General features: G+C 36.2%; 2 protein-coding genes across 5 annotated transcripts in view; one reads left to right on the forward strand and one right to left on the reverse strand.

Moving 5' to 3' along the window:
- The window catches only part of LOC125828662 (rho GDP-dissociation inhibitor 1-like), a 192,250-nt gene that overhangs the window by 105,617 nt on the left and 68,236 nt on the right, over nucleotides 1-18,397 (reverse strand). The window contains exon 1 of one of the 4 annotated variants that reach the window (XM_049507989.1): nucleotides 8,990-8,994. The exons of 2 other annotated variants lie outside the window; for them this stretch is intronic. The gene's annotated coding sequence lies outside the window, so the exon portion shown is untranslated. Of the gene's footprint in view, nucleotides 1-1,213; nucleotides 1,218-8,989; nucleotides 8,995-18,397 lie in introns of those variants that run through there. One more of the 4 variants, XM_049507992.1, reaches the window with a different exon arrangement.
- Nucleotides 12,916-17,982, forward strand: LOC125828666 (apyrase). Its single transcript, XM_049507997.1, has 9 exons — nucleotides 12,916-13,180; nucleotides 13,816-13,944; nucleotides 14,627-14,683; nucleotides 14,797-14,889; nucleotides 15,277-15,479; nucleotides 16,058-16,149; nucleotides 16,610-16,824; nucleotides 17,441-17,638; nucleotides 17,833-17,982. The coding sequence occupies exons 1-9, from the start codon at nucleotides 12,935-12,937 to the stop codon at nucleotides 17,953-17,955; spliced, it is 1,356 nt and encodes a 451-aa protein (XP_049363954.1). The 5' UTR covers nucleotides 12,916-12,934; the 3' UTR covers nucleotides 17,956-17,982.

Genomic DNA, 18,397 nt, shown 5'->3' on the forward strand with positions numbered 1-18,397 from the left:
ATGAAAGTCATATGGGTCCCACCCTTAATTATTGAAATATATTTTTTTCTCAAACTATTTAAAGATTAAAAAGAAAGTACATAATAAAGCTTTCCAGATTATTTAATTCTTTAAATTTTTCAAAGTGGTAGGTGGAATGGATGATAATTATTGCATTGCAAATTAAATAAAAGTTATGCCTTTCTCATGTGATACTAAAATATAACTAAGTAAACTCAATTTTGCTTTGAGTTTTGAATAACCTTTTAATTGGTAATAAAATGTTTATTTAACAATATGTATATATGTTCAACTAATTTTTGGAAATCTAATAAAGAAAACAACACAAAAATCATATCATTAGCAATATTTAATATGAAAGGCAGTAGTCACTAATGCAATAATTGAAGACAGTGTGTGTTTCTTTAATAGATAGAAAATGAAAGCTTTGATCTTATAATTGAAAAATGACAAATCAATTTTATTAATAAAAATAATATAACAATCTTCATAATTGGTAGTACATCAAATCATTATTGTAATGACCCGAAAGGTCATTTTGGTAATTTTTCATGGAAATGACTATTTTGCCCTTTCGGTAGTTGCCCCGAGTCCCATGTTTTGTGGTTGTAAAGTTAGTTTGAGGAAAAGTTGGTAAAAAGTTGAGTTTTTGAGAAGTTGAGTTTTTATGAGTTAAAGTTGGTTAAAAAGTGCTTTTTCGAGTTATTTGGAGTTTCGGGACTCGGATCGGATTTCCGTCAATTCCAGCAGTTTTAGAATGTCGAAACGGGTCTGTGTGAAGTTACGGAGTTGAATTTGGAATTGAAACGAAGAATTGAGGTCCTAAGTTGTTAAAGTTGTGAAATTTTGATAAAGAGTTGACTTTGGTCAACATATGAGGTTCCGAGGCTCAGATTGAAATTCCGAGAGTACCGTTGGTTTCGGGAGGCGATTCTAAGTCTAGAATGAGTCTTGGTTGAATTTTTAGACGTTCCGTTTGAGTTTCGATTTTTTTTGGCGTTAAACTAGTTTCTTGGCATCTTATTGAATTTCGGGTCAAGGAGTCCTCGAATTCAAATTCTGACGGTTCCATTGAGTCCGGAACGTCGAATTTTGTGGGGGTACATATTTAGTTTGTGAGCACGAGATTTCGAACGAATCCCGAGGGTCCAACGGGGACTTAAACTTTGGTGTTATTGTTGTTTCAGCTGTTGTGTTTTTTTAGCTGCCACAACAGTTTTTTTGTTTTTTTTAAAGTCAAAATGAGTAGCTAAATTCCCACAACTTGAAAATACCCATTTCTCCATTTTTAGACTTTGAGAGCTCGAAAATAGGCGATTTCAAGTGGTTTTTCGCAAGGAATTCATTGGGTAAGTTATTTCCAACTTATATATTTGATTTCCATCGATTATTTATGGATTTTAACATCAAAATTTGAGATCTCAACTGTAAAATTTGGGGTTTTTTGCCTAATCCGAATTTAATAGAAAATTTGAGTTTGTGAACTCATTTCAACTCCTTTTTCGAAACGGTTTTCACTATTGGATTCTAAATTTCTTGGGGAACATTTTTCACTAAAAATTTCCAGATTTCGAGAATATTTTCCGGAACGAGATTTTTTGACCATTTTACCCTTTTTCTCCAAATTTCACGATATTGATGTTGTTAGATTCATATTGATTGTGAGATTCCATTTATGAATAGATTGTGGTGATTTGGAGCGTGCTCGGAAGGGTAAAACTCATATTTGAGTTACTAGTTGAAGTGTTTTGAGGCAAGTGACTTCTAAACTTTGTTAAACTCTTAGACTACACATGACTACTTTCCTAATTGTGTTGGGGAGTAATGGGGATTGAGGATGGGTTTTATTTGTTGATTGAAATTGTTGTAATTGAAAGATGGGGAATAAAACGAGCTAAATGTGTTATATGTGACTTGAATTTGTTGAATAAGTCATGTGATAACTGATATTGAGGGGATAGAAGGGCATGAGTAGGCTATGATTGATACAGACATTGATGTTGAGACAGATGATGTGTGATACTATGATGTGGTCGTGATATGGTTGTGATTGAGACAGACGATGTGTAATACTATGATGTGGTCGTGATATGGTTGTGATTGAGACAGACGATGTGTAATACTATGATGTGGTCGTGATATGGTTGTGATTGAGACAAATGATGTGTAATACTATGATGTGATCGTGATATGATTGTGATTGATGACATATGCATATTCATTATTCATCCCATGTGTGAACTATCTGTTGCATGAGTTCTGAGACACTGATATGGGGATGGATGGATATGAGACACAGTTGAGACTAGCTCCGGCTAGAGATATATGAGATGGACTAGCTCCGGCTAGCGATTTGGATGCCGATGGGATCTGGTTCCGGCGGTGATATATGGTCCATGTGTGGCCCTCATAGGTTCTGATTTGAGTATTCAGCGCGGTCTGATTACGTCAACAGATGTGTATCTTAGGACAGACATGCATCACGACTACATGACATCATTATTGCATTTGCATCGCATTTGACTTCATCTTTGTCTGTGGTGTGTGGATTTTTCCTATTTGCCCCTCTTCATGTGATATATGATCTATTTTCTCTTACATGAGGATATGAGGTTGATGTTGAGACACTGTTGGATATATCTGTTGATTATGAATTCTGTAGTATAAGTTGTTGGTTCGCTGTTAGAATGAAGTTTCGGTGGTTCGGTTGGGATTGAAAGGAGTTGTTTGTAGCTGCTAGTTTAGCTTAGTTTAGTGTTACTTGCGAGTACCTGTTGCTTTTGGTACTCACATTTGCTTCTACACAGTTGTGTAGGTTGACAGCTCTATCAGATCTGGCTTATTACTCATCTTCAGATTAGAGCTTCCAGACTTACTTGAGAGGTAGCGGTTCATTCCAGGCGTGCCCTCAAGTTTTCTATATTTACTGTTCTGTTCTATTCTAGAACTTTACTATGAGACTTGTATATTTTATTCAGATTCTGTATTAGAGGTTTGTACATGTGACAACCAATTTTGGGGTTATGTTGAGTTTATTTAAAGACTTTCGCTTATCTTTCTATCTTATTCTTGTTTTATAAATTCTGTATCGTCGGGTTTTTGGGTGTTAGGCTGACGTGTCCGGTGGGGTTTGGGCACGTGCCATCACATCTGGTTTTGGGGTGTGACAAAATGGTATTAGAGCCCAGGTTCGAAGGTCTCACATGTACAAACCAAGTCTTAGTTGAGTCTTGAGGATCGGTACGGAGACGTCTGTACTTATCTTCGAGAGGCTATAAAGACTGTTAGGAAAAACTTCTTTTTTTTCATTCCATTCTTATCGTGTGAGGTTGTTATCGTGGGTGCTAAGTATCGCGTGTTGTTTTTGGCAGATGCCGAGGACTAGAGCTACTGGAGTTTGGGAGGAGGCAGCCCCCGAGGTCAGAGTTGAGGCCCCAGCTAGGGGTAGAGGTCGGGCTAGAGGCTGAGGAGGTGGTCGAGGCCGTGCCAGAGGAGCGGCACCTGCCCGAGGCCGAGGTAGAGAGCCTTCACCTGAGCCACAGATTGGAATAGTTGAAGAGCAGGCTCCTGCGGGCCATGCACCCCCAGTTCATGATGACAGACTCGACAGGATATTTGGGTTATTGGAGCGTCTTGCTCAGGGTGCAGCAGGTATACCGACGGGGTTACAGGCTGGGGTAGGGGCACAGGCACCTGGTTATCAGCATCAGATTCAAGTGGTTCCAGAGCCGGTGGTTCAGCCACCATAGGTTCCAGCACCGGTTGTAGGTATATCGGCGACCCTTGAGGTGGCCTTGGCAGATGATGACCAGGTCTGCTATGAGCGGTTTCAGAAAATGAAACCACATCAGTTTCATAGTGCTAAGACTGATGATGCTCACGAGTTTTTGACCTTGAGTCGAGAGATGGTGGCGGCGGTACGCATGTTAGATGAGAAGGGCATCCGATTTGTGTCCCTTCAATTACGCGGTGTCGCTAGGGAGTGGCTGAGGACCTTCATGAGTTCGAGACCAGCGGGATCTCCTCCCATGGAGTGGAGTGAGTTTGCTAGTGCCTTCGGGGGTCGTTTCATCCGTTGGAGTGTACAGGAGGAGAGCCGTATGAGGCTTGAGAGTTTGGTGCAGGGTAGCATGTCAGTCGCAGATTACGAGGCTCGATTCTGTCAGTTGTCGAGACATGCCTCTGCTTTGATTTCAGGTGAGCCTGAGCGGATTCGCAGATTTGTCAGGGGTTTGACTCCCACTATCCGTAGTTATGTGTTTAGATCATCTCGAGAGGGTGCTTCCTTCCAGACTATAGTGAGTGCAGCCAGAAAGGCTGAGTTGCTTGAGCGGGATGATTTTGGTGGGCCCAAGAGGGTCCGTACAGGTGGTCAGTATTCGGGTACCTCGTCAGGAGGTAGGGGCCCACACAGGGGAGGCGGGTCCTTTCTGCGTTAGAGGCCAGTACATGCTTCATTACTTGCTATCGAGGGTGGGCCAGTAGCTCGGGGTCCTCCATGTTCGGGTCGAGGTGGTTATAGCATTACTTCGGGTTCTTCACAGTCAGGATCCACACCGAGGTCTTGTTATGGTTGCGGTGATCCAGGCCACTTGATTCGTCAGTGTCTACATCAGACTCAGTCTGGACCACACCGTACTATCTCTGCGGTCCCAGAGAGAGATTCAGCACCTCCGGCTAGAGGTCGGGGTCGGGGACCGGCATCTGGTAGAGGCGGACGAGCTTCAGGTAGAGGTGCTAGTGGCGCCTCAGGTTCACAGAGTGGGGGCAGAGGTGCCCATGTTATGCTTTTTCCTGGGAGGCCCGAGACTGAGGCTTCTGATGCAGTTATCACAGGTATCGTCTCAGTTTGTCATCGGCCTGCTTCCGTGTTATTTGATCCTGGTTCTACATTCTCATATGTGTCTACATATTTTGCTTCCGGCCTTGAGTTGACTTGTGATCGTATGTCTGTGCCTATTAGAGTTTCTACACCCGTAGGTAAACCCTTAGTGGTGAATCGAGTATATCGATCTTGTCTTGTTGTCTTATCGGGGTATGAGACTTGGGTGGATATGATTCTTCTTGATATGTTAGACTTTGATGTCATATTGGGTATGGACTGGCTTTTCCCCTATCATGCGCTTCTTGATTGTTATGCTAAGACTGTCACCTTAGCTATTCCGGGTATTCCTAGAGTGGAGTGGAGAGGGACTAGTGGTTCGTATCCCAGCAGGGTTATATCTCATATTCGGGCTTAGAGGATGATTGATCGGGGTTGTTTATCTTATTTGACCTTTATTCGGGATGTTGGAGCTGAGTCATCGGCCATGGAGTCTATTTCGGTGGTTCAGGAGTTCCCTGATGTGTTTCCCGAGGATCTACCTGGTGTTTCTCCTGTTTGTGATATTGACTTCTCTATTGACTTAGAGCCGGGCACCAAGCCTATATCTATTCCACCTTATCGTATGGCTCCAGCTGAGTTGAAAGAGCTGAAGGATCAGATTCAGGACTTATTGAGTAAATGATTCATACGCCTTAGTGTGTCGCCTTGGGGTGCACCGGTCTTATTTGTGAAGAAGAAAGATGGGTCGATGAGGATGTGTATTGACTATAGACAGTTGAACAAGGTAACAGTGAAGAACAAGTATCCCCTTCCCCGTATTGATGACTTGTTTGATCAGCTTCAGGGGGCAGCCTTGTTCTCTAAGATCGACTTGAGATCTGGGTATCATCAGTTGAGGATTAAGCCTTCAGATGTGGCGAAGACAGCTTTTCGCACACGATATGGTCATTATGAGTTTTTGGTGATGTCATTTGGGCTTACCAATGCCCCTGCGACGTTCATGGAGTTGATGAATTGAGTGTTTCGCCCATACTTGGATTCCTTCGTGATTGTGTTTATTGATGACATCTTGGTATATTCTAAGACCGAGGTGGATCATGTTTGTCATTTGAGGGCCGTGCTACAGAAGTTGAGAGATGAGAAGTTGTATGCTAAATTGTCTAAGTGTGAGTTTTGGCTTGAGTCAGTGGCTTTCCTAGGGCACGTGGTGTCTAAGGATGGAGTTAGGGTTGATCCGGCCAAGATTGAGGCGGTTCAGGGTTGGACTAGACCTACATCACCTACAGAGATTCGGAGTTTTGTTGGCTTGGCGGGTTACTATCGGCGTTTTGTTCAGGGATTCTCTACTATAGCTGCGTCGTTGACCAGATTGACTCAGCAGACGGTTCCTTTTCATTGGTCACCCGAGTGTGAGGCGAGCTTCCAAAGGCTCAAATCCCTATTGACTTCAGCACCTGTCTTGACTTTGCCAGAGGAGGGTGTTGGATTTACTGTTTATTGTGACGCTTCGGGTGTTGGAGTTGGAGGTGTTTTGATGCAGAAGGGTAAGGTTGTAGCCTATGCCTCTAGACATCTGAAGGCACACGATAGGAATTACCCAACTCATGATTTGGAGTTGGCGGCTGTGGTATTTGTGCTTAAGTTGTGGAGACATTACCTATATGGTGTTCATTGCGAGGTATTTACTGATCATAGGAGCCTACAGTACATATTCACTCAGCGGGATCTGAACTTGAGACAACGTAGGTGGCTTGAGTTGCTCAAGGACTACGACTTGATCATTTTGTATCACCCCGGGAAGACCAATATGGTGGCCGATGCCTTGAGTAGGAAGACTTTTAGTATGGGGAGTCTTGCCGCGATCAGTGTTGAGAGGCGGCATTTGGTTCGGGATGTTCAGAGGTTATTTGACAGCATGGTGAGATTTCGGGTTTCTGAGGAGAGTGGAGGTGTGTTTGCCTTCATTGAGGCCCGTTCATCTTTGATGAAGCAGATTAGAGAGCATCAGTATGAGGATAGGAAGTTATGTCTCATCTGGGACAAGGTGATGAGTGGTGAAGCCAAGAAGGCTAAGATTGACTCCGAGGGTGTATTGAGGATTGAGGGCCGGATATGTGTGCCCAAGGTTGGTGATTTGATCAGATTGATTCTTGAGGAGGCTCATTATTCTAGGTATTCTATTCATCCTGAAGCGGCGAAGATGTATCATGATCTTAGTCAGCACTATTGGTGGTGTGGGATGAAGAGGGATATTGCAGAGTTTGTGGCTAGGTGCTTGACATGTCAGCAGGTCAAATGTGAGCACCAGAAGCCTGGTGGTGTGACTTAGAGGATGCCCATTCCTACTTGGAAGTGGGAGAGGATTGCTATGGACTTCGTAGTTGGATTGCCTACCACCGTGGGTGGTTATGATTCTATATGGGTGGTCGTCGACAGACTGACCAAGTCTGCTCATTTCATCCCGGTCCGAGTGAGGTATACAACGGAGAAGTTGGCTCAGATTTATATTAGTCAGATTGTGCGGTTACACGGAGTGCCGGTGTCCATTGTGTCTGACAGGGGTTCAGTATTCACTTCTCATTTCTGGAGAGCATTATAGCATGATTTGGGCACTAGACTCGACATGAGCACAACTTTTCACCCTCAGACTGACGGTCAGTCTGAAAGGACTATTCAGGTGTTGGAGGACATGCTTCGGGCTTGCGTGATCGACTTTGGTACTAGATGGGATCAACACTTGCCATTGGCAGAGTTTGCCTACAACAACAGTTATCATTCTAGCATTGGGATGGCACCTTTTGAGGCACTGTATGGTAGGCGGTGTAGATCACCTATTGGATGGTTTGATTCAGCGGAGGTGGACTCCCTTGGTACTGATATTCTTAGAGAGGATATGGAGCGTGTTCGTGTGATTCAGAGTAGGCTCTTCACTGCCCAGAGTAGGCAGAAGAGTTATGCTGACAAGAGGGTTCGACCCTTAGAGTTCATGGTGGGTGATCGAGTTTGGCTTCGGGTATCGCCCATGAAGGGTGTGATGAGATTTGGGAAGAAGGGCAAGCTCAGCCCTAGGTTCATTGGCCAATATGAGGATTTGGAGAGGATGGGAGAGGTGGCTTACAAGTTAGCCTTGCCACTTAGTTTGACAGCCGTGCATCCAGTTTTCCATGTTTCTATGCTCCGAAAATATGTTCCGGATGAGTCTCACGTGATTTCGGTTGAGTCGATGGAGTTGAGTCCAGATTTGACATTTGAGGAGGAGCCTATAGCTATTTTGGACAGACAGGTTTGCAAGCTCCGGACCAAGGACATCGTTTCAGTGAAGGTTCAGTGGAGGCATCGATCAGATAGGGAGGCGACTTGGGAGTCCGAGGATGATATGCGGGTCCGATATCCCCAGCTTTTCGAGGCTTCAGGTACTTTCTTTTACTTTATGTTCGAGGACGAACATGATTTTTAGTGGTGAATGATGTAATGACCCGAAAGGTCATTTTGGTAATTTTTCGTGGAAATGACTATTTTGCCCTTTCGGTAGTTGCCCCGAGTCCCATGTTTTGTGGTTGTAAAGTTAGTTTGAGGAAAAGTTGGTAAAAAGTTGAGTTTTTGAGAAGTTGAGTTTTTATGAGTTAAAGTTGGTTAAAAAGTGCTTTTTCGAGTTATTTGGAGTTTCGGGACTCGGATCAAATTTCCGTCAATTCCGGCAGTTTTAGAATGTCGAAACGGGTCTGTGTGAAGTTACGGAGTTGAATTTGGAGTTGAAACGAAGAATTGAGGTCCTAAGTTGCTAAAGTTGTGAAATTTTGATAAAGAGTTGACTTTGGTCAACATATGAGGTTCCGAGGCTCAGATTGAAATTCCGAGAGTACCGTTGGTTTCGGGAGGCGATTCTAAGTCTAGAATGAGTCTTGGTTGAATTTTTAGACGCTCCGTTTGAGTTTCGAATTTTTTTGGTGTTAAACTAGTTTCTTGGCATCTTATTGAATTTCGGGTCAAGGAGTCCTCGAATTCAAATTCCAACGGTTCCATTGAGTCCGGAACGTCGAATTTTGTGGGGGTACATATTTAGTTTGTGTGCACGAGATTTTGAACGAATCCCGAGGGTTCAACGGGGACTTAAACTTTGGTGTTATTGTTGTTTCAGCTGCTGTGTTTTTTTAGCTGCAACAACAGTTTTTTTTGTTTTTTTTAAAGTCAAAATGAGTAGCTAAATTCCCACAACTTGAAAATACCCATTTCTCCATTTTTAGACTTTGAGAGCTCGAAAATAGGCGATTTCAAGTGGTTTTTCGCAAGGAATTCATTGGGTAAGTTATTTCCAACTTATATCTTTGATTTCCATCGATTATTTATGGATTTTAACATCAAAATTTGAGATTTCAACTGTAAAATTTGGGGTTTTTTGCCTAATCCGAATTTAATAGAAAATTTGAGTTTGTGAACTCATTTCAACTCCTTTTTCGAAACGGTTTTCACTATTGGATTCTAAATTTCTTGGGGAACATTTTTCACTAAAAATTTCCAGATTTCGAGAATATTTTTCGGAATGAGATTTTTTTGACCATTTTACCCTTTTTCTCCAAATTTCACGATATTGGTGTTGTTAGATTTGTATTGATTGTGGGATTCCATTTATGAATAGATTGTGGTGATTTGGAGCGTGCTCGGAAGGGTAAAACTCATATTTGAGTTACTAGTTGAAGTGTTTTGAGGCAAGTGACTTCTAAACTTTGTTAAACTCTTAGACTACACATGACTACTTTCCTAATTGTGTTGGGGAGTAATGGGGATTGAGGATGGGTTTTATTTGTTGATTGAAATTGTTGTAATTGAAAGATGGGGAATAAAACGAGCTAAATGTGTTATATGTGACTTGAATTTGTTGAATAAGTCATGTGATAACTGATATTGAGGGGATAGAAGGGCATGAGTAGGCTATGATTGATACAGACATTGATGTTGAGACAGATGATGTGTGTACTATGATGTGGTCGTGATATGGTTGTGATTGAGACAGACGATGTGTAATACTATGATGTGGTCGTGATATGGTTGTGATTGAGACAGACGATGTGTAATACTATGATGTGGTCATGATATGGTTGTGATTGAGACAAATGATGTGTAATACTATGATGTGATCGTGATATGATTGTGATTGATGACATATGCATATTCATTATTCATCCCATGTGTGAACTATCTGTTGCATGAGTTCTGAGACACTGATATGAGGATGGATGGATATGAGACACAGTTGAGACTAGCTCCGGCTAGAGATATATATGAGATGGACTAGCTCCGGCTAGCGATTTGGATGCCGATTGGATCTGGTTCCGGCGGTGATACATGGTCCATGTGTGGCCCCCATGGGTTTTGATTTGAGTATTCAGCGCGGTCTGATTACGTCAACAGATGTGTATCTTAGGACAGACATGCATCACGACTACATGACATCATTATTGCATTTGCATCGCATTTGACTTCATCTTTGTCTGTGGTGTGTGGATTTTTCCTATTTGCCCCTCTTCATGTGATATATGATCTATTTTCTCTTACATGAGGATATGAGGTTGATGTTGAGACACTGTTGGATATATCTGTTGATTATGAATTCTGTAGTATAAGTTGTTGGTTCGCTGTTAGAATGAAGTTTCGGTGGTTCGGTTGGGATTGAAAGGAGTTGTTTGTAGCTGCTAGTTTAGCTTAGTTTAGTGTTACTTGCGAGTACCTGTTGCTTTTGGTACTCACCTTTGCTTCTACACAGTTGTGTAGGTTGACAGCTCTATCAGATCCGGCTTATTACTCATCTTCATATTAGAGCTTCCAGACTTACTTGAGAGGTAGCGGTTCATTCCAGGCGTGTCCTCAAGTTATCTATATTTACTGTTCTGTTCTATTCTAGAACTTTACTATGAGACTTGTATATTTTATTCAGATTCTGTATTAGAGGTTTGTACATGTGACAACCAATTCTGGGGTTATGTTGAGTTTATTTAAAGACTTCCGCTTATCTTTCTATCTTATTCTTGTTTTATAAATTCTATATCGTTGGGTTTTTGGGTGTTAGGTTGACATGTCCGGTGGGGTTTGGGCACGTGCCATCACATCTAGTTTTGGGGTGTGACAATTATATTATATTTAATTGGATAATAGCACTCCCCCGTCTTATATTAGATTGACATCTTACTAAATTAGGATAGAATTAATTAATTATTTTTTCATTTTACCCCTATAATTAGTATGGTCTTTGAAAGTTTAAACAAATTTTGAAAATTCAAAATTTATTTTTTCAACAAATTAATTAATATAAACAATGGGAATAATAGTAAAAATTGATCAATTTATTAATGATTTCTTAATTATCGTGTAAAATAGAAAGTGTCTATCTAATACGGAACAGAGGTAGTAGTAGTATCACATGTTCCATGAGTAACTTTTCTTTGGGTTTTTATAGTTATAATTTACAATATATATATATATATATATATATATATATATATATATATGAAATGAGGCTATATAAGAGCGCACAAGATGAACCATTTGCTTCATCACCTTCACCCCCCACAAGCATATAAAGGCATCCCTCTCCTCCCTCTCTTTCTCTTTTAAGATATTTTTATTATTATTATTATTATTATTATTATTATTATTATTATTATTATTACTATTATTACGATGTTTGGTTCAGTTTATGCACACTTTAACTTATTTTATAAAGTATTTGCTATGTTCCACCAGTTTCCGTAAAAAAAATAGTTCATCGAAACATTTTCCAAACCTTTTTCGTTAGAGCATGAATTTTGATTCAACTAATTTTTGTGAATCTAATAAAGAAAACAACACAAAAATCATATCATTAGCAATATTTAATATGAAAGGCAGTAGTCACTAATGCAATAATTAATTTACGACAATGTGTGTTTCTTTAATAGATAGAAAATGAAAGCTTTGATCTTATAATTGAAAAAGTACAAATCAATTATATTATAAAAATAATATATTAATCTTTATAATTGGTACACCAAATCATTATATTATATTTAATTGGATAATAGTACTCCCCCGTCTCTTATTAGATTGACATCTTACTAAAAATATATGTTTCATATTACTTGATCACTTACTAAATTAGGATATAATTGATTATATTTTCTTATTTTACCTCTATAATTAATATGGTCTTTTGAAGTTTAAACAACTTTTGTAAATTCAAAATTTATTTTTTCAACAAACTAATTAATATGAACAAAGGGCACAATATTAAAAAGGATAATGCTAAATGGCCAGAAAAGTTGGCCAGAAGTTGGCCATAATTTTAAAAAAACTATAATATCTTTTTTATTTTAAAATAAACTGATTTTTTTTCATCTTTTAGTTAAAGTGTATTAAAGTTAAAATGTTCAAAAAGATAAAATAACATAGGTAAAATACCATTCTGGCCAAAAGAATTTTTCCTATTAAAAAATATTAATTTATTAATGATTTCTTAGTTATCGTATAAAATAAAAAATGTTCATCTAATACGGAACAAAGATAGTAGTAGTATCACATGTTCCATGAGTAACGACTTTTCTTTGGGTTTTTATATTTATAATTTACAATATATATGAAATGAGGCTATATAAGAGAGCACAAGATGGACCATTTGCTTCATCACCTTCACTCCCAAAAGCATATAAAGGCATCCCTCTCCTCTCTCTCTTTTCAGATTTTTTATTTTATTATTACAATGTTTGAGTTAGTTTATGCACACTTAAACTTATTTTATAAAGTATTTGCTATGTTCCACCAGTTTCCGTAAAAAAAATTAGTTCGTCAAAACATTTTCCAAACCTTTTTTATTAGAGCATGAATTTTGATTGGACGTTCAAAATTAATGATTTTCTGATAGTATATACATATATATGTATCATGTCTTTAATTTAAATATTGATAACATGGAGAATTTCACATCAATCAATACTTATTAAAAACAACAACCTGGAATTACCTTTTAAGTAATCTAATTCTATTAATATTATTACACCATAAAAAATACATAGATTTTTATATATTTATATAACTTGTTTATTTTTTTTCATGCAGAAAATCTCTTCAAATAGGGGCAAAATGTTGAACCAAAATAGTCATTTTATTTTCATAATTTTGGCAATATTTTTGGTTTTGCCCCTAAGTTTATTATCCAAAAATGTGAATGCCCAAATTCCATTGAGAAGACATTTATTAAGTCATGAATCAGAACATTATGCAGTAATATTTGATGCTGGAAGTACTGGAAGTAGAGTTCATGTTTTTCGATTTGATGAAAAATTAGGACTTCTTCCTATTGGCAACAATATTGAGTATTTTATGGCGGTATGTATGTATTTTTATTTTTTTTACAATACTATATTTTATTGTGGCGTAAAATACGCGTTTGTTAGTTTTGAATGAGTTAGAAATAAATTTTTGAATTTAAATTATATATATCATACGTGTAAATATTTTTTATACTATCAGTACGGTGTAATTTATAACTTGTTGTCTATAGTGATTTATTTATTATTCATTATGAAGTTAGTCCACTTATATATTACTCATCTTTTAGGTAAGATCATGTTATATCGCTTAAAAGTTTTTTACATTGTTTGTGTATATAAGTCAAATCGAGAACTAGTGGTAACTGTTGGACTCGATTAGTGGAAGAGTCGGGATTATTACTTAGATGGTTTAATTTATGAAAAGTAAATATATGAAGGAGTCAAATAATAATTTTAACTTGTATAAATTGTGTAATTTTTAATCGTATGGGGTTCGAATGAAACTCCTAAACCCTATCTAGATCTGTCCTTGGACTTGATCATTGAGAGCTAGAGATCTAATTACCGATTCAATTTAAATATAGTAAAATGTATTTTTTAAAATTCAGACCGCCCCCCCCCCCCCCTTCCCCCCCTCTTTTAAAATCTTATATAATATTTAATTTAATTAATTTTATCTTGATTTTATAGACAGAGCCAGGTTTAAGTTCATATGCAGAAGATCCAAAGGCTGCAGCCAATTCATTAGAGCCACTTTTAGATGGAGCTGAAGGAGTTGTTCCTCAAGAATTGCAATCTGAAACACCTTTAGAACTTGGGGTTAGTATATATATATTTTACATAATCGGATCATTTAAAACGCGAAAAAGGTCATATATTAAATAATTATCATAAAAAGAGATAACAATAAAAAAATCTACGAAAATAATTACCTATATATAATTGTTCATAACAAGTGAAACTAATTATATGAAGAAAGATAGATCAAGCAACTTGTGACAATAAGTAAAATTACATTTATAGTATAAAAAATCTTTACACTGTCAATGATCACAATATAGGTTAAATCCTATTAACATAATATACAATTGTGTTATCATATAATAGAAATATATAATTGGATTCGAGTTCCTTTTTATGTGAGATTTTTGGTAAGAATTCAGATTTAGTCAGGCTTCAATGCAGGTCTGAACGTACACCGGATGAGATTAAAAGAAAGAAGTACTTTATTATAATATAGAAAATAATTATGCAAGTAGCTAATTATTTTAGTATTGTTACTTTATCATTTAGAATTGTTTATGATAAATGAGACTTTTGATCGTACACCGGATGAGATTAAAAGAAAGAAGTACTTTATTATAATATAGAAAATAATTATGCAAGTAGCTAATTATTTTAGTATTGTTACTTTATCATTTAGAATTGTTTATGATAAATGAGACTTTTGATTAATCTTTTAATTATTGTTTTCTTGTGTGAATTATTTAAATGATTACAGGCAACAGCAGGTCTTAGGATGTTAAAAGGGGATGCAGCTGAAAAAATTCTACAAGCAGTATATTATTAACTTGAAGAAAAATTACTTTTATTATTTTAAAAAATAATTAATCCTCCTTTTACTACTTTATTAATTAATTCTTTTTTGTTGTTATTTTTCAATTTTAAAAGGTGAGAAATTTAGTGAAGAATCAAAGCACTTTCCATAGCAAAGATCAATGGGTCACTATTCTTGATGGAACTCAAGAAGGCTCTTATATGTGGGTAAGTCGTTCATCTAACTATTTAAAATTAAAAATAATTAACAGAGTATTATATAACTCATATATTAAAAATGTATAATCTATGTATATTTTTCACAAAAAATAAATAGTGAATCTGATAGGTTATTTGTGTAAAGATAACTTTTTAATGTGAGTCTCTTTGTGTATACCCAAAGGCCATGAGAATATTAAATAATATAATATAATAATTACATGTAACTCTCATAAAAATTGATCTTTAAAAAGTAAACATAAAATATCATAGTGTGGGGTAAGTAAAAGATCTCAATTATTAGCAAATCTTTTTATTTAAATCAAATATAATAAGCTTAAAATCCTTTTTATTTTCTTTCTAATTTTGGTTATTTGATATTTTATTTATTAATAGGCTGCAATAAATTATTTATTGGGAAATTTGGGCAAAGATTATAAAAGTACAACAGCAACAATTGATCTTGGTGGTGGTTCAGTCCAAATGGCATATGCTATATCAAATGAACAATTTGCACAAGCTCCTAAAAATGAGGATGGAGAACCTTATGTTCAACAAAAACATCTTATGTCAAAAGATTATAATCTCTATGTACATAGGTTTGTTTTCTCCTCCTTTTCTATTTCACTCGATATCTGGTACTCACTTTGCAAGGGTATGAGTTTGACATGAGAACTAACTAACTTTAGCTCAAACTCTGTATACACGTATAATGTTCGCTTTGCAGGGACAGAACAATTATGGTTATTTTGGTTTAATATAACCAAGTAACACTAAAAAAATAGCGGTATATATAAGAAATGTGCACATAAACAAAGAGTGTTAAAAATTTTACCGACATTAATTAATTCATGTTACTGAATCCATGTCGCTATAGACTTTAGGGACATTTACAAAGAGTATTACTTGTCTTTAAAAAATGTATTTAGTGGCAATCAAGCTATATATTGTTGTTAAAGATCATTTTTGAAATAGTGTAAGCAAAAAGAATTATGGTCTAGAGCCAATAAACTAAAAGTCTAGCTCAGCCTAAATTGCTTTGAAGTCTCGACTAATCTAGATTCGCGTCACATAAGATCATATATTAAAGGGAAAAATGCAACTTACAATAATTAAGATTTTAGTGTATTTAATAATTATAATATATTGATTATGTATTTTTAATGTATATATGCAGTTATTTAAACTATGGACAATTAGCAGGTCGAGCTGAGATTTTCAAGGCTTCAAGAAATGAAAGTAATCCTTGTGCTCTGGAAGGATATGATGGTATATATACATACCTAATTACCTATAATCTCTTATAAATTCTAATTAATTACTAATCTTCACCACAAATTATATTTTGTCCGAAACATTTATAATAATACGAGAAATAGTTATGCTACAATAATAAGCTAAACCACATTGATTGTGTAAAAAATCTTATGGTGTTAATTGTTAATGTATATAACTTAAATTTATATATACCTTAACAATACTTAAGTATCTCTATATGTAGGGTGTTTGGTCAAACTTATAAACTGATTAAACTAGCTCTATAGCTAGCATATAAATAATTTTAAACTTATCTATGATTTTAAACGCAAATCAATTAAAAGTTATAAGTTGATCAATTCTGATTGTATTTTTTCAATTGTAAAATGATCTATTATCAATTTCATCAGTATTTTTTTTTTATCTAAACACGTAACTGTTTATTTGAGAAATCGTTTTTTTTTTCTTCTAGGGTATTACTCATATGGAGGAGTGGACTACAAAGTAAAAGCACCAAAGAAAGGTAGTAGTTGGAAGAGATGCAGGAGGTTAACTAGACATGCACTTAAAATAAATGCAAAATGCAAGATTGAAGAATGCACCTTCAATGGAGTGTGGAATGGTGGTGGTGGTGATGGACAAAAAAATATTCATGCTTCATCATTTTTTTATGATATTGGTGCTCAGGTAAAATTAAAATTTCTATATATATGCAACAATTTAGAAAAATGTCACTATACTAAAAAATTATTAAATCTAGCGATGGATTAATTTTGTAGCTAAACAACTTAATTCATTGCTAATCCTATTTAGCAACAAGTGTGATGGATTAGCGACGAAGTTTGTAGCTAATTTTTCATATTTTTTTTTAAGTAGTGCATGTTAGGAATGAAAAGAAGAAAACTTTTGATAATAATTATTCAAATTTGGTGATAAGGAAGTTGGTGGAGGGTATACTTATCATTTAGAGTCAGGGGAGGGGTCGCTATAGTGGCTATGATGAGCTATTCTATACGACAGGATGATCGAATGTTGACAATATTATAAGAGTTTGTTACCATCTAATTAATCTTCTTCTGACTTATCACCAATAATTTATATAGAGTTTCAAACTCAATAATGACAACGAAAAACCAGGGTCACACTCATTATAGGGCTTAACCACAACACTTTACGGCACGAGCTTGACACCTAATCATGTACCAATAAGTGTCTAGTTGTAGTTGTCAATTGTTATAATATTTATATTACTTTGGTATATAGTATGTATCATCATTTTTTGGTGTTGAATTTTGCATTGTAGGTTGGCATTGTTGACACCAAATTTCCATCTGCTCTAGCAAAGCCAATTCAATACTTAAATGCAGCTAAAGTTGCTTGCCAAACAAATGTGGCAGATATAAAATCCATATTCCCAAAAACTCAAGATAGAAATATCCCATACTTATGTATGGACTTGATATATGAGTACACTTTGCTTGTTGATGGATTTGGTAAGTATATATTTTCCAACTCTTTGAATTTAACTTATATACACTGACCAGACATTTCACTGGAACGACATTTAGGTTATTCAAATAAGGGTAGTACTTTTGGTTTCTCTGTTATTTTAATCCATGTGATATCTAACTAAGCGTACTAAGTCTTTAATAAGTTAAATTATGTGCTTTCGATCCTCTCGATACTTATACTTACCCCGCCCCCACGATACATGATGTGCAATACAAAAACTATCTAGTTGGAGCAGCATGGCCATTGGGATGTGCCATTGACTTGGTTTCTTCAACTACAAACAAAATTAGAGTTGCATCATCTTAATGTGTTGTTATGTCAATCAATTGTAATAATAATAATTTCATGTGATGACCTTTGCTTTGTTGTCCTATATTATATGCAATTAATGGGCACTACATCCAAAAATTGTGCACAATTTTTATCTACCTAAGATAGTCAAGTTGTCACTATTTGAATCGTAATATTATAAGTTCATAAATTTAGTGACCTCATATTGTTCAATTAGACTTTCATTGTTCCACGGTTGATCATTATTCCTAAAAAAGGAATAAAAAATATATATTTTAGTATATAAATGGGATTTAAAGTTGCACATAACTAAAGATTAGATAAAAATGCGTAAAATTCCAAGCAAAATTGTGTGAATGGTAGGTGAAATGGTTGAAGTTAAGACGAAACGTCTTATTTTTTTGTAACGATCAATTTGATGTGATTGTATCGTTATCTTATTTTTTAAAAATACTTT

This window comes from Solanum verrucosum, unplaced genomic scaffold, assembly GCF_900185275.1.
Source record: "Solanum verrucosum unplaced genomic scaffold, falcon-dt-bn FXZP01000273.1, whole genome shotgun sequence".
Taxonomy (NCBI): Eukaryota; Viridiplantae; Streptophyta; class Magnoliopsida; order Solanales; family Solanaceae; genus Solanum; species Solanum verrucosum.